The 24,242-nt window shown below is 50.7% G+C and overlaps 1 protein-coding gene across 6 annotated transcripts in view; it reads left to right on the plus strand.

Moving 5' to 3' along the window:
* CFAP100 (cilia and flagella associated protein 100) overlaps nt 1-21,460 on the plus strand; it is a 40,296-nt gene extending 18,836 nt beyond the window's left edge. For 4 of the 6 annotated variants that reach the window (XM_021098946.1, XM_021098950.1, XM_021098948.1 and 1 more), the window contains 5 exons: nt 926-1,198; nt 17,318-17,453; nt 18,807-19,012; nt 19,792-19,885; nt 21,155-21,460. In XM_021098946.1, the coding sequence (XP_020954605.1) occupies nt 926-1,198; nt 17,318-17,453; nt 18,807-19,012; nt 19,792-19,885; nt 21,155-21,268 (823 nt within the window). In that variant the 3' untranslated portion in view covers nt 21,269-21,460. The remainder of the gene's footprint in view (nt 1-925; nt 1,199-17,317; nt 17,454-18,806; nt 19,013-19,791; nt 19,886-21,154) is intronic. The other 2 variants (XM_021098949.1, XM_021098952.1) reach the window with 1 other exon arrangement.

Below are 24,242 nucleotides of genomic sequence, written 5' to 3' on the forward strand. Positions count from 1 at the left end.
CAGAGGTCTGGCCCCTCCATCTACCAACTGTGTGACCAGGGCCTCTGAGTCCTCTGAGGCAGGTGGTGGGCTGCACGAGGTGCTCAGCTGAACAGGCAGGTGGGGGCTAAAGTTCAGCCCACCCCTACGTTCCCTCCACCTGGAAGGCAGATTCCCAGACTGGCTGTCTGCGTGGCAGGTGTCTCACTTGCTGAATCACGTCAGTGTGCATGCCAGGCAGGCACAGGCCTGGTGAGCGTGTGAACTGTCAGCGTGGGCCCTTCCACAGGCCCTGGGCTGCTCTTTGTCCACTTCAGGAAGGTCAGGGCCTGGAGGCTGCAAGCTGGCCCTGACAGCACCTGGGTCAGTGGAAGCTGCCCACCTGGGCAGGGCGCAGGCTAGAGCGGCCAGGAAGGGCCACAGAAGCAGGTTTGATATCTGTCCAGGCCCTGAGCAGTGTTTGCAGCCCACACGGCTTTTCCTGCTCCTTTGGGCTGGCCCAGTACCTCCCTGTCCCACCGGGCTCAGGGTCCATTGGAGGTGGCGTGAGTGTCACAGCAGCTGTGAGTGGGACCATCAGGGACAAGTGCTACTAAGGCCAAATCTGACAGGAGGTGGCACTTAGAAAAAGAGTGGCAAATGGGAGCTGCAGGTGCACAGGTCCTGAGGGGGTGTTGGTACCTTGAGAGAGCTGGTGGGCATGAGCAGAGCAGCCTCGGGGCAGGGGGCCCACAGGCCCCGGGGAGGAGGCAGAGCTTTATTCTAAGGGAGAAAGATGAGCTAATGGATGTAGAAACCCTTCTTCCACTACCGTGTGATGGCAGAGGGGCCGAGCAGAGGTTGGTGCCAGTGCCTTGGCCACTTGGACAGAGGAGGGGACAAGGGGTGGGGCTGGATGAGACGGCCCTTGGGCCTCCATGGGTGCCCTGACCCCGTGACTCTGCAGGTCCAGCTCTGCCCTCCCAGTGCAGGAGGACCCAGACAGCGACGGGGAGGTCAGTGCCCCTCTGCGGGGGTGGGGCGAGGAGCCCGCCACTGTCCACACCCACATGTGGCTCTGGTTGCAGGAGCTGGAGCTGTACTTCACGGAGCCCCAGCAGCTCCTGGATGTCTTCGTGAAGCTGGAAGAGCAGAACCTCTCGCTGATCCAGAACACCCAGGAAATGGAGGAGGCCTTGGAGGAGCTGAGCTTCACCCTGAAAAACACCCAGATCCGCATGTAGGTCTCATGCCGGGCACCTGGGCAGTGAGGGGGTGCCATCTCTTGGTCTCATCCCAGGACCACCACAGTCATGGGGACTGGGCTGTGTATGCCCCACTTGGTTTGTGGCCCTGGCCCTGCCCTGGCTTCAGTTTTCTGCCAAGCTCCCTTTGAAGACTTAAGGCCTGGCTCTGGGAGAGGGTGTGTTCCTTGGGCAGGGGGCTGGGGTTGGGAGTAGGTCAGGTGAGTGGAGTCACAGGGGGCTAGCCCCTTCCCACCCTGGAGCAGCTGCAGCCAGAGAGGGACATCTCCAAGGACCTCCTGCCCAGGGCTTTTTTGCTGACCCCAGTCCCTGCAGAGCTGGTCTGGGCCGGGTCAGCCTGGGGCCCCAGGTGCAGCCTTTTGGGAGCAAGGCATCATCCATTCACTGCCAAACCCTGACTGCGTACCTTTTCTGGAGCAGGCTGGCTGGGTCTAGGCTCTCCAGGGATAAGGCAAGGCCCTACCATATGAGCGGGCATTTGATGGGACCAGACTTAGAGGCCCATGGATTTGACTGTGAGATAGAGACACATGCTATGAGGTGTGATCTAAGAAGGGGGCTGAAGTGGAGGGTGGCATCAGAGGGGAGCAGGTAGGGGAGGCTTCCAGGGGAATGTGTCATTGTGCCAGGCACTTCCTGAGCCATGGGAAGCCACATGGGGGACTTGGGGAAGAGGGCTCCATGCAGAGGGAAGGCATGTGCAAAGGCCCTGAGGCGGGAGCTGTCCCAAGGCTCTGCTGTCCCCAGGGAACCAGGTTCTCTAGTGCCCGTGCCTTGCTGGCCTATGTCCTGCCTGGTAGAGTTTTTTACCATGGGTCTCCGGAACAATAAGAAAATATCAGCTCTCAGGAAAGGCTGTGTTTCCTGGAACCTGGGAGGTGGCAGCGATACAAAGAGAGATGAGCTCGGGAGAGGATGGTAGCCTCACAAGACTCCAAGGGCCTGGTGGAGGACACACAATGCACCCACACCCTCAACGCTGAATCCTGGCTGTGCTGGCTGGTAGCTGAGCCACTTTAAAAGCCCACCCCTGGGGCACCAACAGTTTATTTCCAGGGCTGTCTCAGCCCATATGCACATTTAACTCCCATGAACTCAACCATTCTTTCTCAAAAAAAAAAAAAAAAAAGAAAGAAAGAAAAAAAAAAACAAACAAAAAACCTTGAAAAATACAGCAAATGTACAAATTGAATAGGCCTATCTATTAAGGAAATTGAATTAATAATAACCTTCCAAAATAGAAAGTACCAGGCCCAGATGGGTTTACTGGTGAATCTGACGAAACATTTAAGGAAGAAATAACAATTGTCTACAATCTCTTCCAGATGATAGAAACAGAAGGAATTCTTCCTCACTCCTTGCGTCAGACTAGCATTAACCTATGCTATATTAGCTTCCCCCAGAATGAAATGCTGAATAATAAATCTAACAAAATATGTACAAGATCTAGATAAGGAAGACGACAAAATTCTGATGAAAGAGCTCAAATCATTAAATGGAGAGCTCTGCCATGTTATGGGCAGAAGACTTACTATTGTCAAAATGTCAGTTCTCCCCAAGCTGATCTACAGATTTCACTGCAACCTCAAAGTCCCAGCACCTTATTTGCAGAAGCTGACAAAGTGATTCTAGTTTATGAGGAGGCAAAAGACCCAGAATAGCCAGCTCAACATTGAAGGAGATCAGAGTCAGAGGAGCTTCACTGGATTAACTGGAGAAGGACAGACAAGCACATCCATAGATGAGGTTGAGAGCCAGGAACAAACCCACAGATGTGATCAGCTGACCTTTAACAAAGGGACACAGGCAGTGCTGTGGAGCAGAGACAGTCTTTTCAACAAGTGGTGCTGGAACAACAGGCCATTCACATGCAGATAATGACTCCACACACAGACCTTACACCTTCACTAAAACTAACTCAAAATGGATCGCACAGGAGTTCCCGTCATGGTGCAGTGGGAACGAATCCCACTAGGAACCATGAGGTTGCGGTTTGATCCCTGGCCTCGCTCAGTGGGTTGTGGATCTGGCGTTGCCGTGAGCTGTAGTGTAGGTCTCAGACATGGCTCAGATCTGGTGTTGCTGTGACTCTGGCATAGGCTGGCAGCTATAGCTTTGATTAGACCCCTATCCTGGGAACCTCCACATGCCACAGGTACGGCCCTGAAAAGACAGAAGACCAAAAAAAAAAAAAAAAAAAAAAAAAAAAAAAAGGATCACAGATCTAAATCTCAAACGCAAAGCTAAAAAACTAGAAGAAAACCTAGATGACCTTGGGGATGGTGATGGCTTTATAACAACACCACAGGGAAAATCCGTGAAAGGAAGAATTGATAAGCTGGACTTCATTAAAAATGTAAAATTCTGCTTTATGAAAAGCAATGTCAAGAAAATGAGAAGATAGTCCACAGACAGGGAGATGAGATTTACAAAATACATGATGGAGGACTGTTGTTCCGAACATAGAAAGAACTCTTAAAACTTAACAATAAGAACAACCTGATTAAAAACCGAGCCACGGAGTTCCTGTCATGGCTCTTTGGAAAAGAATTTGACTAGTGTCCTTGAGGATGTGGGTTCAATCCCTGGCCTCGCTCAGTGGGTTAAGGATCCGGCATTGCTGTGAGCTGTGGTGTAGGTCGCAGATGTGGCTTGGATCTGGTGTTGCTATGGCTGTGGTCTAGGCCAGAGGCTGTAGCTCCAGCTTGACCCCTAGCCTGGGAACTTCCATATGCTGCTGGTGCGGCCCTAATAAAAGACCAAAAAAAAAAAAAAAAAAAGAGCTAAAGACCTCAATAAACACCTCATCAAAGAAAATAGTCTGACAGCAAATAAACACATGAAAAGGTGTTCAGTGTCATAAGTCCTCGGGAAATGCAAATCCAGACGATGATGAGATCCATTACACATCCGTCAGAATGAGCAGGCCCAGAGCCCTGAGCACACCAAGCCCTGGCGAGGATGTACAGTGGTGGGAACTCTCATCACGGCTGGTGGGGTGCAGAGGGTGCAGCCACGTTGGAGGACAGCTTGGCTTCTTACCAAATGAAACATATCTTACCTTAGGATCTAGCAGTCGCCCTCCTTGGTGTTCACCCAAAGGCATCGAAATCTTATGTCTACTTGAGAACCTACATGTGATGTTTATAACAGCTTCATTCACAATTTATTCAAAACCTGAGAGCAGCCAAGCTGACCTTCCACAGATACCACCAGACAGTGGAATATTATTTGGCACTAAAAAGAAATGAGCAGCAACAACAAAAAAATAAAAAATAAATAAATAAAAAGAAATGAGCTGCAGAGCCATGAAAAGACCTGGAGGACACTTACAGCATATCACGACGTTGAGAGAAAGCAGTCTCCGAAAGCTACAGAACTGTGGATTCCAGTTCCAGGCCATTTCTGGGACAAGGACCGGCTGGGAAGACAGAGAAGAGATCGATGCTAGCTGGAAGCTGGGAGAGGCGTAATGGGGAGCCCAGGATTTGGGGGTCAGTGACAAGACTCTGACACCACAGTGATGGATACTTGTCATTATACATGTGTCCAAACCCACACAGTGTAAAACCAGGAGTAAACCCCTCCGGATGATCACGTGCCCATGTGGGTTCATCCACTGTGCCAAATGCCACCCCCCGCCCCAACGCCCCCAGTGTAGAATGTGAGTAATGGGGGGGTGGGCAGCGGGTATTTGGAACATCTCTGTACCTTCCATGCCATTTTATAGCAAATCTAGAACTGCTCTAAAATATGAAGTCTCTATTAAAAATTCATGGAGTTCCCGTCGTGGCACAGTGGTTAGCGAATCCGACTAGGAACCATGAGGTTGTGGGTTCGATCCCTGGCCTTGCTCAGTGGGTTAAGGTTCTGGTGTTGCCATGAGCTGTGGTATGGGTCACAGACACAGCTCGGATCCCGCGTTGCTGTGGCTCTGGCGTAGGCCAGTGGCTACAGCTCTGATTAGACCCCTAGCCTGGGAACCTCCATATGCTGTGGGAGTGGCTCAAGAAGAGGCAAAAAGACAAAAAAAAAAAAAAAAAAAAATCACACAGCAGCCAAGTGGTCTCTTCCTGCACGGGAAGTGAGCGGCTATGGTAGGGATAGTACCCCACACCACTCAGGATCCGTGCAGCAGAGTTGTGCCCAGCAGCCTAGGCTGGATGCACCCCAAACCACCAGCAGGCGAGCAGGTAGACAGTGTGTCCTACCTCCCCCCATGCACATTAGGTGCCCACTGCTGCTGTGACAAATCAGGGCAAACTGAGTTCCTTAAAACAAAACTAGTTTATTCTTACAATTCTGGAGGCCAGATTGCAAAATGGGTGGAAGACCCTAGAAGAGGGCTCAGATCAAGGTGTTGGCCGGGCTGTGTTCTTTTTTTTTTTTTTTTTGTCTTTTTAGGGCCGCCCCAGCAGCACATGGGGGTTCCCAGGCTAGGGGTCAAATTAGAGCTGCAGCTGCCAGCTTACACCACAGCCATAGCAACTCGAGATCCTAGCTGTGTCTGTGACCTACACCACAGTTCACGGCAACGCCGGATCCTTAACCCACTGAGCCAGGCCAGGGATGGAACCTGCGTCCTCATGGATGCTCGTCAGATTTGTTTCCGCTGTGCCACGAGGGGAAGTCCAGAGCTGTGTGCTTTCTGGAGGCTTTTCCGGCTTCCAGAGGTGGCCTTGCCCTTGCATTTTCAAGCCAGCAATGCTGGCGGAGTCCTCCATATGTCACATCACTCGATATATTCCGTTTGCCCTGTGATTACATTGGGTCCATCCAGATGATCCAGGATTACCTCTCCATCTCAAGGTCATCTGATTACAACCTGAATTCCACCTGCAGCCCTGGTCCCCCCCTGCCAAGTACCGTAACATACTCATAAGATCTTGGGATCAGGACATGGACATGTAAACGGGGCTGTTACACCCTGTAGAAATCTCCTCAGCAGTAAAAAGGAACAAACAATCAGCCCAGCCGAGCACTTGGATGACCCTCAGACACATTTTCCTGGGGGAAGAAGCCAGGCACCAAAGAACACCTGCCGTGTCATTCATTTGAAGCGCAAGAGCCGACAGCTTTGGTTATGCGTTGCTGCATTGCAAATTACCCCCAAACCTGGCAACTTAATATAACGCACTTTCATTATCTCATGCTTTCCATGGATCAGGAGCCCGGGCACAGCTGACTTCTCTGCTTCAGGGTGTCCCACGGTCTGCTGTCCAGCGGGAAGCTGGGCTGTAATTGCCCCAAGTGCTCAGGCACTTGGCTGGTGGCAGGGCTTGATTCCTTGCTGGCTCTAGGCCAAGAGGGCACCCTCAGTCCCTGGCCTGAGCTCCTGGATGTGGCAGCTTGCATCTTCAAAGTGCGGGAGCCAAAAGCCGAGGGAGAATGTCTGCTAGCAAGATGGAAGTTAGAACCTTCTGGAACCTAGTCACAGAGGTGACATCCTGCCCACACACTGCTGGTCGGAAAAGTTGCTGGGTTCAACCCAGATTCAGGTGTGAGTGTCTGTGAGGAAGGAGACAGGTATCTCTGGGCAGCATGAAGGGTGACTTTGACTAGGGAAGTGGGGAGGTGGCCCAGGGTGTCAGGAACTTTGGGGTGTGAATAGGCCCTGTCCCTCTTATGGTGGTCCTTACACTGTGCGTGCGTTTGTCAAGACCATCACGTGGTACAGATATAACAGGTACACCGATGACACCTAAACTATCCCTCATGAATCTGCCTCCTTGGACCGGAGGACAGGGCTTCATTTGTTTGTCACGAGGGAGGGCTGCTGGGAGGCGTGTCCCCCCATGAGGGCCAGCTCCTCCTTGAATGCTGGAGGGTCCCAGCCCTTTCCCGGCTGGGGTTGGCTGAGACGCTCCTTCCCCAGTCCCTCCAGTGAGGACCCAGGAGAGCCCAGACCAGGAAGATGTGCCTGTGACACCGGAAAGACACAGGACAGGCCCAGGTCAGACACAGCCTGAGCACCAGAGTTAGTTCTGTGCTTCCAGAGCAGTCATCAAATCCTTTATGTAAACAGTCCTTGAAAAATGTGGATCGCACATTACTAGTTCTAGGAGAGAGTATCTGGATAAGGTCATGGGCAACCTGGACAAGGTTCTTGTCTTCAGACATTTCAGAGATTTTTTGCTCTCCTCATCTTCTAGAAGATCAAAGTCAAGGGCAGCATCCAGTAAGGCCCGAATCAACCCCTTCCAGGATTTCAGGGCTGGGACCTGGGGTGCATCACAGCCCTAATGCCTGTTGCAGTCACCACCAGGGAAATCTGAGCCCTCCCTGTTCTGCCACAGTGGCCACGAGAGCAGAGAAGAAATAAAGGCTGAATCCCTTCTTGGAAACCATGGAAATGTTCCTTTGGCAAGGACCAGCTCAACCAGTAAGTCAGACAAGGAGTGGGAAGGAACCCAGTGGAAACCCAGACACCGTGGCTGCAACGAGCCAGAGCTAGAGGTGAGGACTGGCCTTGCAGCAGCTGGGGCCACCAAAGGCCAGCCACAGACGAGGCACCATAACCAGCAGGAAGCACTTAAGTGCTGACCTTGGCTGAGGCCAGACCCGGTGTGGGCTGAGTCTTAGCTGCCGAGCTAGGCACCTGCAGCCCACGGCTGCCCCTAAGACATGGACCACGGCCAGTGGACACCAGCCCGTGTACCTACCTCTAGCCTGGGCTCCGTTCTCACACTCAGTTAAGACAGCACAGGAGCTCCTGTGGTTAACAAATCCAACTAGGAACCATGAGGTTGTGGGTTCGATTCCTAGCCTGGCTCAGTGGGTTAAGGATCCGGTGTTGCCATGAGCTGTGGTGTAGGTCACAGATGTGGCTCAGATCCCGCGTTGCTATGGCTCTGGTGTAGGCTGGCACTACAGCTCTGATTCGACCCCCAGCCTGGGAACCTCCATATGCCACGGAAGTGGCCCAAGAAATGGCAAAAAGACAAAAACAAAACAAAACACAGCACAACTCACCCTAGGCCCTGGACTGGACTCTCACTGACTTCCAGCTCTAAAGAGAAGCAAAGAGAAAAAAGTCCCTGGACACGTGAGAAAACTCATTCATCAAGGGTATGAGCCTGAGAAATCCAAATAGACGCTACAGGAATTAGGAGACCTTCTTTATTCCTCTTCACCCCTGCTGGGGAGGAACCATCGGGCCCAGGTTAGGACCACAAGGACTGGACGTGGCTGGCAGTCAGGCCATTAAGCTGGGCTGGAGCCTGGGACAGCCACAGAAGCCTGAGTGGACAGACGAGAGGGCTCTTGGGAGAAAGGCGAGGCCGGGGTCTCGGTGCAGGGAGGTGGGCAAGGAATTCCAGATGCTGGCAGACAAATGGCCAGAGAAGCAGAGGCCGTCCTGGGATGAAACCTTGGCAGGTGCAGTCGAGGTGCTCCCAGCACATACCTCCACGTGCTGAGGTGGAGAAGCAAAAGCTCAGGAACAAAACCCAGGTCCCGGGAGGAACCAGAACCGGGCACGTGTCACCCATTTCCCCTGGGATCCTAATGCCAGGGTCTAGCAGAGGATGGCTCTCAAGTTTGTATGTGTGTGTATGTGTGTAGGGGGGTAAGAAGGGTCTCTTCATTGTTTTTCCTCCCACCACCACCCCTGTAAAATCCACATAAAATTTACCGTCTTAACCATTTTTTTTTTTTTTTTTGTCTTTTTGCCATTTCTTGGGCCGCTTCCGCTGCATATGGAGATTCCCAGGCTAGGGGTTGAATTGGAGCTGTAGCCGCTGGCCTACACCACAGCCACAGCAATGCAGCATCTGAGCCGTGTCTGCAACCTACACCACAGCTCACGGCAACACTGGATCCTTAACCCACTGAGCAAGGCCAGGGATCGAACCTGCAACTTCATGGTTTCTAGTTGGATTCATTAACCACTGAGCCACGACGAGAACTCCACTGTCTTAACCATTTTTAAGTGTCCAGTTTGGTGGTGTTAGGTACGTTCACATTGTTGTGTGGCCGTCACCACCATCCGTCCTGTAACTCTTCATTTTATAAAACTGAAGCCCTGTCCTCAGTAAACACCACCCCTGCCCCCACTGTCTATTTTCCATTTCTGCAAGCATGCCCCTGGGTCTTCATGTAAGCGGAAACACACGTACTTCTCCCTTTGTGTCTGGCTTATTTCACCTGGCATCTTGTGCTCAGGGTTAGTCTGCGTTGTCGCATGTGTAACAACTCCCTTCCTTGTCAAGGCTGAGTAATATTCCATTGTGTGTAGAGACCACAGTTTGTCCGTCCGTTCATCCGGACGGACAGCACTGGGTGCTTCTACATTTCGCAATTGTGTACAATGCTGCTCTGAACACAGCTGTACAAATATTTAAGATCCTGCTTTCAATTCTTTGAGGTATGTACCCAGAAGTGGAATTGCTGAACCTCTTTGAAACTTTTTGAAGAACTGGCTGTTTTTCCATGGCTGCGCAATTTTGTATTTCCACCAATGGTGTACATTGGTTTTGGTTTCTCCTCATCCTCAAATTATTTCTTTTCTTTTCTTTCTCTCTCTCTCTTTTTTTTTTTTTTTGGTATTTTTAGGGCCACACCTGTGGCATATGGAGGTTCCCAGGCTAGGGGTCGAATCAGAGCTGTAGCGGCCAGCCTACACCACAGCCACAGCAACACGGGATCCGAGCTGTGTCTGCGACCTACACCACAGCTCATGGCAACACCAGAGCCTTAACCCACTGAGCGAGGCCAGGGATCGAACCTGAAACCTAATGGTTCCTAGTTGGATTCGGCAAACACTGAGCCATGACGGGAACTCCTTCTTTTTCCTTTTTTGATGGTTGCATCATAATGGTGTGAGGTGGTACCGCACCGTGGTATGTGATTTACATATCCCTCATTTCCATATGCTTGTTGGCCATTCATGTATCTTCTCTGCAGAAATGTCTACTCAAGTCCTTTGCCCATTTTTGAGTGAGGTTTTTTTAGTGTTATGGATTTTTTTGTTGAGTTTTAAGAGTTCTCTATATATTCCACATATCAAGTTCTGGGGCCAGGGATTGAATCCAAGTTGCAGCTGGAACTGTGGCAATGCCTGCCGGATCCTTTTGTGCTGGGCTGGGGATCAAACCTGCACCTCTGCGGCGATGCCAGCCGCTGCTGTCAGATTCTTAACCCTCTGCACCACAGTGCAAACTCCTATTTATGTCTTCTTTAATTTCTTTCAGCAACATTTTACAGCTTTCATTTATAGTTCTTTCCCCTCCTTGGTTAATTCCTAGGTACTGTCTTCTTTTTGATGCTCTCATGAATGGAATTGATGTTTTCCTCTTCAGACTGTTCATTGCTTGTGTAAAAGTGCAACTGATCTTAATGACTTGCTATCCTGCCACTTTGGTGAACTCATGTAATTAATTCTAACAGCTTCATTATGGCATTTTTTTTGGGGGTTTTCTACATATAAGATCATAATATCTGCAAACAGATAATTTTACTTTTTCCTTTCCAATTTGGATGCCTCTACTTCTTTTGCTTACCTAATTGCTCTGGCTAAAATTTCCAGAACTATGTTGAAAAGAGTGGTGAAAGTGGGCATTGTTCCCATGTTTCTGATATTAGAGAAGAAGCTTTTATTCTTTCGCCATTGTGTAATGATATTAGCTGTGGGTTTTTCATACATGGCTTTTATTATGTGAAAGTAGTTTCCTTCTATTCCTACTTGCTGAGTGTTTTATAAATCGGTGTTGAATTTTGTCAATTGCTTTTGTGGTACCAATTGAGATGATCCTGTATTTTTTCTTTTATTCTATTAAAGTGATTATCATGATCAATTTTTATATGTTGAATCATCCTCACATTCCAGGAATAAGTCCTGCCTGATTTTGTTGCATAATCCTTTTACTATGCTGCCGAACTCCATTTGCTAATTTTGATTGAAGTTTTTTGGCATGAATGTTCATAAAAGATAGTGGTCTTTGGTTTCTTTTCTTGTAATATCTATCTCTGGCTTTGGTATCATAGTTATGCTGGTCTCATAGAATAAGAGGTGTTCCCTTATCTTCAATATTTTTAAATAGTTTGAAAAGGATTTGTCTCAGATTTTTTTTTGTCTTTTTTGCCATTTCCTGTGGCATATGGAGGTTCCCAGGCTAGAGGTCGAATCAGAGCTGTAGCCACTGGCCTACCCCCGAGCCACAGCAACGTGTGATCCGAGCCGCGTCTGCAAACTACACTACAGCTCTCGGCAACGCCGGATCCTTAACCCACTGAGCAAGGCCAGGGATTGAACCCACAACCTCATGGTTCCTAGTCAGATTTGTTAATCACTGAGTCATGACGGGAACTCCATAGATTTTTGATTCCTAATTTAATCTTCTAACAGTTGTAGGTCAATTCAGATTTTTTTTTCTTTTTTGGGGCGCACCTGTGGCATATGGAAGTTCCCAGGCTAGGGGTCGAATTGGAGCTGCAGCTGCCGGCCTACACCACAGCTCATGGCAACACCAGATATGTAACCCACCGAGTGAGGCCAGGAATCAAACCCGCAACCTCATGGGTACTAGTCAGGTTTGTAACCTGCTGAGTCACCATGGAAACTCCCCAGATTTTCTATTTTTACATGATTTAGTCTCAGTAGATTTTGTGTTCTAGAAATTTGTCAATTTCATTTACATTATCAATTTGGGGGCATACAATTTATTTTGTTCTCTCTCATAATTCTTTTTATTTCTATAGAATCAGTAGTAATGCACCCACTTTCACTTCTGATTAGTAATTTGAGTCTTTTTTTCCCTTAGTCCATAAAAGCTGAAGTTTGTTGATTTTGTTGATCTCTCTGATGAACCATTTTTTTCTATTCACTTTTATTTCTTAACTCTAATGTTTATTATTTCCTTCCTTCTGCTAGTTTTGGGTTGAGTTTGTTCTTTTTTTCCTAGAGATTCCTTGCTAGGTTGTTGATCTGAGATCTTTCTTTTTTTACTTTAAAAAAATAACTCAGTGAATTTTTATTATACTTATAGTTGTATAACCATCATCATGAGATCATTCTAAAGAATTAATTTTTCTTAAGAACTATGCTGTAAAATCTCCCCTTATCTCTGTCACTCATAAATTTTGGTATGTTGTGTTTTCATTTTTTCATCCTCCTTTCTTCTCTGTTTTCCTTGTAATGTCTTCTTTAATCCATTCGCTGTTTTTTCAAGTTGTTGGTGTTTGTCTTTTTAGGGCCACACCCATGGCATATGGCAATTCCCAGGCTAGGGATCTGACTGGAGCTGCAGCTGCTGGTCTGCGCCGCAGCCACAGCCATGCTAGATCTGAGATATGTCAGTGACCTACACCACAGCTCGTGGCAACACAGGATCCTTAACCCACTGAACGAGGCCAGGGATTGACCCTTCATCCTTATGGATACTAGTCAGGTTTGTTACTACTGAGCCACAAGGGGAACTCCACATTGGTTGTTTAAAAGTATGTTTTTTAAGTTCCACAGTTTTGTAAGTTTTCCAGTTTTCCTCCTATTATTGATTTCTAACTTCATCAGGTTGTCAACAGAAAAGATAACTTGTATAATATCCATCTCTTTAAATCTCTTGAAACTTAATTGTGCCCTAATATTGCATCTATCCAGGAGAATGTCCCCTATGCGCTTGAGAGAATGTGTGTGCCATTGCCCTTTGGTGAAGGCTTCTGTTGATGTCTGTTAGGGGAGCTGGTTTATTGTTATTTAAGTTCTTTATTTCCTTACTCACCTTCAATCTGCTTGTTCCAGCCTGTAGAACTATTTCTCCTTTAAATATGGTCAGTTTTTCCTTCACGCATTTTGATGATCTGTCATTAGGTGAGTGTTATGTCTGCTGAGGGAGGAACCCACGAAGCCATCCTTGCAGGACAGGTCTAGTGGTTACCAGCCCTCTCAGATTTTGTTTATCTGGGAGTGTCTTGATTTCTCCCTCACTTTAAAAAATTTTAGTGGAGTATAGTTGACTTAGAGTGTTGGATTAGTTTCAGCTGTACAGCAAAGTGCATCAGTTATACATACATCCATTCTTTTTCCTCATATTGGTTACTATAAACCATTGAGTAGATGTCCCTGTGCTATGCAGTAGGTTCTTGTTAATGATTTTATATAATCATGTGTGTATGTTATTCCCATCCTCCTAGTTTATCCCTCCCCCTATGGTTTCCCCTATGGTAACCATAAGTTTGATTTTGAATTCTGTGAGTTTTTTCTGTTTCATAAATAAGTTCTTTTGTATCATTTTCACTAGATTTCACATATAAATGATATGCTATGTGTCTTTCTCTGATTTACTCAGTATGATAATCTCTAAGTCCATCCATGTTGCTGCAAATGGCATTATTTCATTCTTTCTTTATGGCAGAATAATACTCCATTGTATGTATGTACCGTATCTTCTTTACGCATTCCTTTGTACATGGACATTTAGCTTGCTTCTATGTCTTGGCTGTTAGGAATAGTGCTGCCGTAACATTGAGGTCCATGTATCTTTTCAGATTATGGTTTTCTATGGATATAGTCCCAGGAATGGGATTGCTGGATCCTATGGTAGTTCTGTATTTAGTTTTTTAAGGAACCTCCATACTGTTCTCCATAGTGGTTGCACCAGGTTACATTCCCACCAACAGTGTAGGAGGGTTCCCTTTTCTCCACACACTCTCCAGCATTTATTGTTTGTAGACTTTTGCATGATGGTCATTCTGAGTAGTGTGAGGTGCCAACTCATTGTAGTGTTGGTTTGTGTTTCTCAAGTAATTAGTGATGTTGAGCATGTTTTCATGTGCTTTTGGTTTCTGTTTTTTTTCTTCATTGGAGAAATGTCTGTTTAGGTCTTCTGCCCATTTTTTTTTTCTTTTTATAGCCCCACCTGTGGCATATGGAAATTCCAAGTCCAAGGGTCAGATTGGAGCTGCAGCTGAGGCCCACACCATAGCCACGGCAATACTGGATCTGAGCCACATCTGTGACCTACACTGAAGCTTATGGCAACACTGGATCTTTAACCTACTGAGCAAGGCTAGGGGTCAAACCCATATCTCATAGAGACAATGTTGCATCCTTAACCTGCTGAGCCATAATAAGAACTCCTTTTTTTTTTTTTTAAATAAAGCTGTGTGAGATGTTTGTATATTTTGGGGATGAATCCGTTGTTGTTTACTTCGTTTGCAATGTAAACAAAGTTCTGGTTGGTTGCCTTTTTTTTTTTTTTTTTTTTTTTTTTTTTGGTTTCCTTGCTATGCAGAAGCTTTTCAGTTTAATTGGGTCCCATTTGTTTGTTTGTATTTTCATTACTCTAGGAGGTGGACTTGAAAAGGTATTGTGGGAGTTCCCATTGTGGCGCAACAGAAACAAATCGGACCAGTATCTACGAGGATGTGGGTTTGATCCCTGCCCTTGCTTAGTGGGTCGGAGATCTGGCGTGCCATGACCTGTGGTGTAAGTTGCAGATGAGGCTCGGATTTTGTGTTGCTGTTGCTGTGACTGCGGTGTAGGCGGGCAGCTGCAGCTCTGATTCGACCCCTAGCCTGGGAACTTACATATACTGTGGGTGCGGCCCTAAAAAATAAAAACAAACCAAAAAACAAATAGAGAAATAAAAAGGTATTGCTGTGATTTATGTCAGAGAGTATTCTGCCTATGTTTTCCTCTAGGAGTTTTATAGTGCGTAGCCTTGTGTTTAGGTCTTTAATACATTTGGAATTTATTTTTGTGTAGTGTTAGCGAGTGTTCCAATTTCATTCTTTTACATGTAGCTGTCCAGTTTTCCCAGCACCACTTTTCTCCATTGTGTATTTTTAGTTGACCATAGGTGTGTGTGTTTATTTCTGGGCTCTCTATCCTGTTCCACTGATCTATATTTCTGTTTTTGTTCTAGTACCATACTGTTTTGATGACTATATTTGATAGTATAGTCTGAAGTCAGAGAGCCTGATTCCTTCAGCTCCGTTTTTCTTTCTCAGGATGGCTGTGGCTATTTGGGTCTTTTGTGTTTTCATACAAATTTTAAATTGTTTGTTCTAGTCCTGTTTATAATGCCCTTGGTAATTTGATAGTGATTGCATTGAATCTGTAAATTGGCTTTGATATTATAGTCATTTTGACAGTATTGATTCTTCCAATCCAAGAGCATGATATATCTTTCCATCTGTTTGTTTCATCTTTCATTTCCTCCATCAGCATCTTATGGTTTTCAGGCTACAGTTCTCTTGCTCTTTAGGTAGGTTTATTATTCCTAGGTATTTTATTCTCTTTTGATGTGATGGTAAGTGGAATTGTTTCCTTAATTTCTCTCTCACTCTTTTTTTTTTTTGCTTTTTTTTTTAGGGCTGCACCTGCAACATATGGAAGTTCCCAGGCTAGGGGTTGAATTGGAGCTGCAGCTGCTGGCCTACGCCACAGCCACAGCAATGCGGGATTAGAGCCACGTCTGTGACCTCCACCACAGCTCACAGCAATGCTGGATCCTTTACCCACTGAGCGAGGCCAGGGATCAAACCTGCAACCTCATGGTTCTTAGTTGGATTCATTTCTGCCATGCCACAATAGGACAGGAACTCCAAGGAGGTGATGTTTTTAACCCGCTGAGCCACAATAGGATTTCCTGAAAATTAATTTTTTTATCCCAATTACCTGGAGAAGAAATAGAACAACATAACATACACACACCCCCAACCTGGTCCACGTAACAGAGGTTCACTAACCAGGCACTGGACATGGAGGAAGCTTTAAGAAACAGGCTAGAGCCAGGTGCAGTCATGTACCCTTAGGGAGGTTCCACTGACCCCAGTCACACCTGTGCCTATGGTGGGTGCTCTGTTGTTGTGCCAGGTAACTTGCATGCACTGGACAAGGGCCCTGGCTAGGGTGGAGGAGAGGGTGTGTGTGAGCTTCTGTGGCCTCTGAGAGCCCAGGAGAGCTGGCCAGACCACCTGGCCAGATCTCACACTCAGGCTCCTGGCCTCAGTCCCACAGGAGCTGCAGCCTGGGGGCTCCTGGGGGGCAGAGGCCTATACCATGTGGCAGTGCTGTGACCCTCTAGTGGGCAAAGGAGCGGCAGCCCATGGCACTTTGTCTAAGAACAAGAAAATGTCAGTACGTTCCATCAGCCAGTGGGCAGAGCTACAAAGTCACCATAGGCCCCCCAGGCTCTGCTGGCTAAATGGCCAGTGTCCTACTCAGTCTGGCCAGGACTTACACGCAGCTGCCTGTACCATACGGACCCATGCCAACCCTAAGAGCCGGGATTCCTGCTCTGGAAACCCCATCATGCGATGGTCAGTATCTGCCATGATTGTGAAGTTTTTTTAAATAAATTTTTAAATTACTTTATTTAAAAGTTGATTGTTGTCATTCTATTGCTAAATATATATCCAAGAGAACTGAGAACATATCCTCATAAAAAAAATCTGATCTGCTGTTGCCGTGAGCTGTGGTGTAGATCACAGACACGGCTGGGATCCCGTGTTGCTGTGACTGTGGTGTAGGCCGACGGCTACAGCTCTGATTCAACCCCTAGCATGGGAACTTCCAAAAACACACACACACAAATCTCTCTGTGAATATCTAGAGTAGCATGATTCCCAAGAGTCAAATGGTGGAAACTACCCACATATCCCCCAGTGCATGGATTCATCAGCAGAGGGTGGGTCTCTGTACAACAGCCTAATCATGGTCATAAATGGACAGCAGTGGTCACGCTGTAACACAGACAGACCGGAAAACATCCTGAATAAAAGAGCCAGACACAAAGGGGCAGGGGTCTTGTGGCTCCATGTTGACGGGATGTCAGAAAGGGAGAGGGGACAGTGGCAGTGACTGCTGATGGGTGCTGGGTTTCTCTGCAGGTGGTGAAAATGGTCTAAAATTAGGTTATGATGTTGGCTCTGCCACTTGGTGATAATGCTAAAAACGACTGAATTGTGCATTTAAAAATAATCTTATGGTGCATTCTATGCCTCAGTAAAGCTGGGTTTTCTTCGTGTGAGCTGTTAAAGCTCTTACCCTTTACCTCTGTGTCTCCCCAGGGCCCCTGAGCCCTGGGCCTCACACACTGGGCCCTCTGCGCATGCTAGGGCTGGCAGACTCAGAGGTGCTGTGCCCCATCCAGGGACAGGGAGGTCAACCAGCTGAAGCAGTGGATCACCACACTGATGATGTCCATTGCCAAGGAGGAGGAGACGGCCGCCGAGCTGGAGCTCAAAGCCCGCGTCTTCCATTTTGGCGAGTACAAGGGTGATCAAGAGGTAGGGCCCCTGGACAGATGGATGGATGGCAGCCTGTGGGTGATGGTGGGCACAGGGCATGTTGTGGCCACAGGCCTGGGTTGGGGTGGGGGCATTCGTGGGTATCTGCTGGGAGGAGGCCCAGTGCCCAGAGCCTGGACAGTGGGAGATCGAGGCCTGGGGGCTGCTGTGACCCCCTTACCACCCTCCAGGCTCTGGGCCTGACCCAGGGGCCCTGCTGGACAAGACCCTTGGCCCCAAGCCCAAGCCACCATATCCTCCTGCCCTGTGGACAGGCAGCTCCTCAACACAACAAATATAACTACTTCTTAAATGCACAATGTGCGTCCGAAAGAGACTCTCTGGGGGTGGGAGAAGGCAGCTCATCCCGGCCAGGCTGGGGATGGGGGGTGGGGGTGAGTGAACGCTGAGGGCACAGAGGCAGGGATGTGTCCCCAGACCAGGACTGGGCACCCCCTCCTGAGAGCACACCCAGGGCCAGCTTACTAGTTCACTCAGATTCCTGTTGATGCCTACTGGGCATCAGGCCCACGGGCGGCCCCAAGAATAGGCCTGGTGTGCCCACCTCCTGCAGACTCACTAGTGCCCTGGGGCTGGCCGGAGCCTTTGTGCCTGCTGTTCTCCATGTAACCCCCAGGCCTACCCCATGGGACAGGAGGTGTCAAGTGTGTTCTGTGTGTCAGAACCGGCTAAGAGGAGTTCCCATCGTAGCGCAGTGGAAATGAATCCAACTAGGAACCATGAGGTTGTGGGTTCGATCCTTGGCCTCACTCAGTGGGTTAAGGATCTGGCATTGCCGTGAGCTGTGGCGTCAGTCACAGACGTGGCTCAGATCCCGCGTGGCTGTGGCTGTGGTGTAGGATGGCGGCTGTAGCTTCAATTCAACCCTTAGCCCGGGAACCTCCATATGCCGCGGGTGTGGCCCTAAAAAGTGAAAAACCCCAAAAAACTCAAAAAAAAAAAAAAAAAAGAACAGGCTGAGAGGGAGTTCATCTGCTCATGGCCACACAGAATGCGGTCCTGTGAGGAGCTGAGGTCAGTGCAGCAGCAGAACAGGAGGGCTCCCTGGAATAGGACTGAGCCCCAGTAGTTGCTGGAACCCCACATCTGGCTGACCATGAGAGCGCCAGGGGTCTAGCACTGTGGCCAAGAAAGGTCCAGGTGTCCAAGTTCTGTCTGGCTCACATTTCCCAGTGTCCACGTTCAGTCTGGCTCGTACTTCCTGAGGGCTCCCTGCATGCTGGGCGCAGCCCTGGGAGGTCAACCAGGTTGCAGTGAGGGGTCTGGCAGGCCATGGTGTGGGGATGGCAAGGCCCACGCGGCTGGCTGGAGGGGGGCCTGCCCACCTCACAGGACAAGCTTCTGGAGAGTCTGAACCGCAAGGTGCTGGACGTGTACCGGCACTGTGTGGGCGGCCAGCAGGAGTCCAGCCTGGGCACTGTGCAGATGCTGGCCACCATCGAGCACCAGCTGGATGAGCTGCTTGAGAACCTGGAGCATGTGCCCCAGGCCAAGATCGAGCAGGCTGAGAAGACCAAAGAGAAGGAACGACGATTAAGGTGAGGGCCCTGCTGGCCTTGCCGGTCACGGGCATGCACTGCCCCTCGGCGGGAGGGCCCAGCTCTGGGCTGGCACTGGGGACAGAGGTCAGACGTGGCCCTGCTCTAGGAGCTCTGGAGCCAGGAGCAGGACCTGCTGCCCTGTGCCGAAATGGAAGCAGGGCTGCGAGGGGCCTGGGGGTCCAGATTGGGCACCAAACTCTGTCCAGTGGACAAAAAGCCCCTCTTTCAGAGTGGAGCACAGTGTGGTATCAGGGAGCCCAAGTGAGGGTGTGGCCTGGCCTTTTAGGACATGGGACAGCAACGGGCGCTTTCCGGGCTGGACTGAGTGTGAGAGGCGCTGTGCTGCCAGAGGCTGGGGTAGGGGAGGGCCTGACCCGGGAGCTGAGGTCAGCACAGGCCCAGTGGGGCGAGGGTGCGTTCAGTCCTAGCAGAGCCCTGAGACGTGGCCACCTGCACACAGCCAGGTCTCTCCCATACACACAAGGCTCTTCCTCTGTGTCCTCAACCCTGCTCAAGCAGACACTGACAAAGGTTTGATGGCCACAGGTACAGACAGGAAGGACACAGGCTGGGCAGTGATGGGGGCGCCCCAGTACGTAGACCAGAGACCAGGAAGGGGGTCCAGGAACATGGGACTCCTGGGTGTAGGGACCCAGAGCTGGCACCCCCACAGGCCAGGGTTGGAAGCACGGCTCTGACCTGGCAGGGAGGGCTGTGTGGCAAGGAGCTGGTGACTTGGGCCTCCAGTCTTTAGTCCGTTTCTTGCTGCCACCCAGACTCCGGGAGGAGAAGGCGAAGTTGCAGAAGGAGCTGCAGGAGGAGCGTCTTCAGCGGGCACAGGCTCGGGCTCAGGCAGAGATCAAGAGGAAGGTGGGCCAGGTGGTACAGGGGTGGCACCGGGAGGCACAGGGGTCTTGGAGGGGCTGTTGGCTTTGGCCCAGCCCACTCCACCCTTTGCAGACGCTATTGCTGTGGTTCTGGGGGAAAGATGGGGCCACCGAGCCACGGCAGGGTAGAGCAGGGTCCCCATTCCTGGGCCCACTGGCCTTACTTACCCCTCAGGACCTGCCCTCCTCAGGGCCCCGCCTGCACTCCAGCCGGACCCAGGCCAAGCTCACCCCCTCCAAAGCTCCCTGAGTGCGTTCCTGAGGCCTCTGCCTCATAGCACTTGGGTTGGAGCGGCCACTTGCCTGCAGGCCCTTGGCCCAGGCCTCAGAGGCAGAGGAGGCCACTGCTGGGCCTCCCGTAACCCTTGCAGCAGGAGAGCAGGAACTTATTCATCCCACTGCTTCTCTTGTTTTCCCCCTACACACACACACACACTCTTAGACATATAGACTCGCACATGTACGCTCACACAGAAACACACACACTCTCACCTATCCACTCATACAAGACAGATACACACACACTTACAATACACTCACACACAACACACACGGAGACTCACTTATACGCTCTCCCTCTCACATACACTCACACATAGACCCACACTCATACACACACACTCACATAAATACACACACACACTCTCACCTATCCACTCACAGAAGGCAGACACACACACACAATACACACACACATAACACACACAGAGACTCACACACACTTCACATACACTCACACATAGACACACTCACATAAACACACTCTCAAACACACACAGACTCATACACTCAACCCTTACACATTCACACACTCTCACATATACACTCAGACAAGACAGACACGCTTACAATACACACACACAACACACCCGGAGACTCACACACTCTCACATACACTCAGAGACTCACACACACATACACACTCTCACATAGACACACACTCTCAAACACACACACACACACACAGAACCACACTTAATGTAGATACATTACATTCACAGAGACTCACACTCCCAATACACTCACACATTTGCACACTCATCCACACACTCACCCAGGGCCGGTGCCTCAGGGAACAGGCTTGGTCCAGGCTAGGTGGGCTCCCTCCCAAGCACCCAGAGCCGTCCCACCCCTGCCTGCCTGTTGACCACAAGTGGCCAGGAGCTCCTGGCTAACCTCAGAGCAGGCTGTCTAGACCACGGGCCTGCCCATGAGCTGGGAGCACAGGCTCAACGGGCTTCGCTCCCTGCAGAGGGGCCGGAGACTCCTGTGCCGCTCCCGGCCGCCCGCTCAGAAGATGAAGGCACCGTCTGAGCATGAGCTGCTGGACAAGGACAACGAGGAGCAGCTGTTCTTCTTCACCTAGCCTGTGGGCTGCCGTCACTGATGGGGACGGAGAGAGGCAGACGGCGAGCGGCCGGGAGCAGAGGCAGGGCTGGGGGCGGGGCGTGGGCACTGGCGACTGTCACCGAAGCCCTTGCCCCTCATGCTGCCCCTTCCTTCTCCTGTGAAATAAACACGTGTCTTTCTGGTGCCTTGAGGCCTGTTTGAGGAGGCAGGTCAGCCTCCCCACGTTGGTCATTTCACCCCAGCGGAGACAGAGGGAAGAGCCCATTCGGTGCTCCATTTGAACAGTTGCTGAGACAAAAGCCAGTCCCACTCTGGTGGAGGTGAGTGTGGGATCCACCCCAGCTGGACCCTGAGGCGAGTGTGGGGTCAGTGCCAGTTCTGTCTGAGGTGAGTGTGGGATTAATTCTGCCTCGACCCTGAGGTGAGGCGTAGGATCAATCCCAGCTACACCCTGAGGCGAGGTATGGGATCAACCCCATTCCTACCTAAGGTGAGGTGTGGGATCAACCTAGTTCCACCCTGAAGTGAGTGTGGGATTGACCACAGTGCAGCCCTGAGGTGAGTGTGGGCTCAGCTCCAGGTCCACCTGCGATGAGATGTGGGATCAACTCTAGTTCTACCTGAAGTGAGATGTGACCAGGTCCACTGGGAAATTAGATGTAGGTTCAACCTCAGTTCCACCCTGAAGTGAGTTGGGGGGGTCTATACTAGCACACCCTGAAGAGAGTAGGAGGTCAACCACAGTTCCACCCTGAGGTGAAATGTGCAATCAGCTCCAGCTCCTCCCTGGGATGAGGTCCCTGAGGTGAGGCGTATGATCAACCCCGGTTTCACCCTGAGGTGATGAGTGGGATGAACCCCAGTACTGTGCTGAGGCAAAATCTGGGATTAACCCCAGTCTTACCTGAAGTGAGTGTGGGAGCAACACACTTCTGTGTGAGGTGAGGTTTCAGTTCAAATCCAATTCCATCCTGAGGTGAATGGTGGAATCAATCCCAGTTCTGAGGTGAGGTGTAGGATGGACCCCAGTTCCACACTGAAGTGAGGTGTGGGATCAATAGCAACTTCACCCTGAGGTGAGATGTGGAATCAACCCCAGTTTTACCTGAGGTGAGATGTGGAATTGCATCAATTCCACCCTCAGGAGGTCAAGAGCCAACCCCAGTCCCCACGCGTGGGATCAACACCAGCTCCACCCTGAGGTGAGATGTGGAATCGCACCAGCTCCACCCTTAGGAGGTCAAGAGCCAACCCCAGTCTTGAGGCGTGGGATCAACTCCAGCTCCACCTAAGTGAGGTGGAATCGCCAGGCAAGGGAGGTATGTTCTTATTCCTCAGACGCATTCTCACCTGGCCTGACCTCAACCTGACTTTGCTCCTACCCCTTGTTGTCCCTCTACTGGCCTCGCTCCTGTGAGCAGAGCAGAACAGTGTGGTCAGAGGTCACAGGCTGAGGCACATGAGTCCTATTTGACCTACCTGCACACGTGCTGCCCCTGTGGGGTGGGCACTGCTCCTGGCCTGCGTGGGTCAAGTTGACCTGCCCACAGAGAGGCTGGGCCTCTGTCCTGCTGTCCTGTCTCCAGGAGGACACTGAGTCTGACGGGAGTGTTTCAGGCTGGTCCATGCTGACAGCATGAGGTGCAGCGAGACTTCCTGAGTCCCCACAGGCCAGGGTTGGGCACATGGTTGTCCCCATGTCTCCATGACAGACCTCAATAAACCTGTACCCAGGGATGCCTGACCCTGCTCCTGACCTCTGTCCTCAGCTGATTTTAATCTGCCTCCTTCACCATCACAAACCCTGAGTAGGACAGCTTCAGGGAGTTCTGGGAGTCTCCAAGGAAAAAGAAGGGGGGGTGGGGGGTTGTCTGTGGGTCCCCAACTCTGCAGTGGGGCTCAGAAGTGCGGGGAATCTGAAGGGCCCTCTACGAGGGGAGATGTGGGAGCCCTGGGGGGTAGTTGAGCTGAATCCAGAGCTGTCCTGGGTAGGGGGATGGATCAGGAGGAAGCTGGCTCCCTCAGCCCCCAGGCCTGGTCCCCGGCTTGTGTGAAATTCCCTAGGACAGACTCTGCTGCTAGAGGTGCCCTGAGGCTGTGGCCTCCTGAACCTCCAGGGAGGATAACAGGAGTGGGGAAAGCCTTGTTCGCAGAAAGGGAGCTCCTGCCCGAACAAAGCCTGGGTCTGCCGCCTGCCTGCTCTGCGTGCTAGGGCAGGAACGTGAGAGCCAGGCTCCTTCACCTCCCTAGACACACAGGACATGTGGGGCGCTGGTCACTGGACTCCCACACGACATTCAAACCCTCTTCCGGGGGGCCTGTGGGTGAGAAACACCCCCTGAAGCCTATTAAGAGGGCAAGCGGGTGCCCGGGGGTGGGGCTGAGGGCGAGGAGGGTCACTGAAGGACACGGTCTCCCTGCAGCTCCTCCGGGGGAGCCCAGGTGGAGGTGGACCCCTCATGTCAACCCCCTCACCGCCCTGACACCCACATCCTGGGCCTCCGGGGGACAAATATCCAAGCACCCCCAGCACCTGCCTGCACCTGCTACAGTAAGGGCTGCCCTGTCTTCTTCATGGCCCAGGTCCCACCCCGCCCCCCAGCAGGCCTCCTGGGGGCTGATGGGATGGGGGTGTCCATGGCAGGAGCAGGGGGCCCGAATGGGAAAAGTGACCTTCCCCACTGGGGCAGAGAGCCTCGGCCAGGCTGGGGTGCGAGCAGGGTCACTGTGACTTAATTCAGTAACAGTCTGTAAGCGGGTGGTCTCTGCCTGTGGGGCGAGTGGAGAGGGCACTCAAAGCCCCAGCACCAGCCCGTGGATGGCATGGCCCTTGTGGGCCTGGACCATGTGCTCTCGTCTCCCCACCCCCCATGCCACCCGACAGTCATGATGCAGTGACACTGGCTGCCAGGTGTCCAGTCAGGAGGGGCCTGGAGGCAGCCTCTAGAAGCTGAACTGCCCTGTGGACTTGAAGCCCACGTGCAGGGCAA

This window comes from Sus scrofa, chromosome 7 (assembly GCF_000003025.6).
Source record: "Sus scrofa isolate TJ Tabasco breed Duroc chromosome 7, Sscrofa11.1, whole genome shotgun sequence".
NCBI classification, from domain to species: Eukaryota; Metazoa; Chordata; class Mammalia; order Artiodactyla; family Suidae; genus Sus; species Sus scrofa.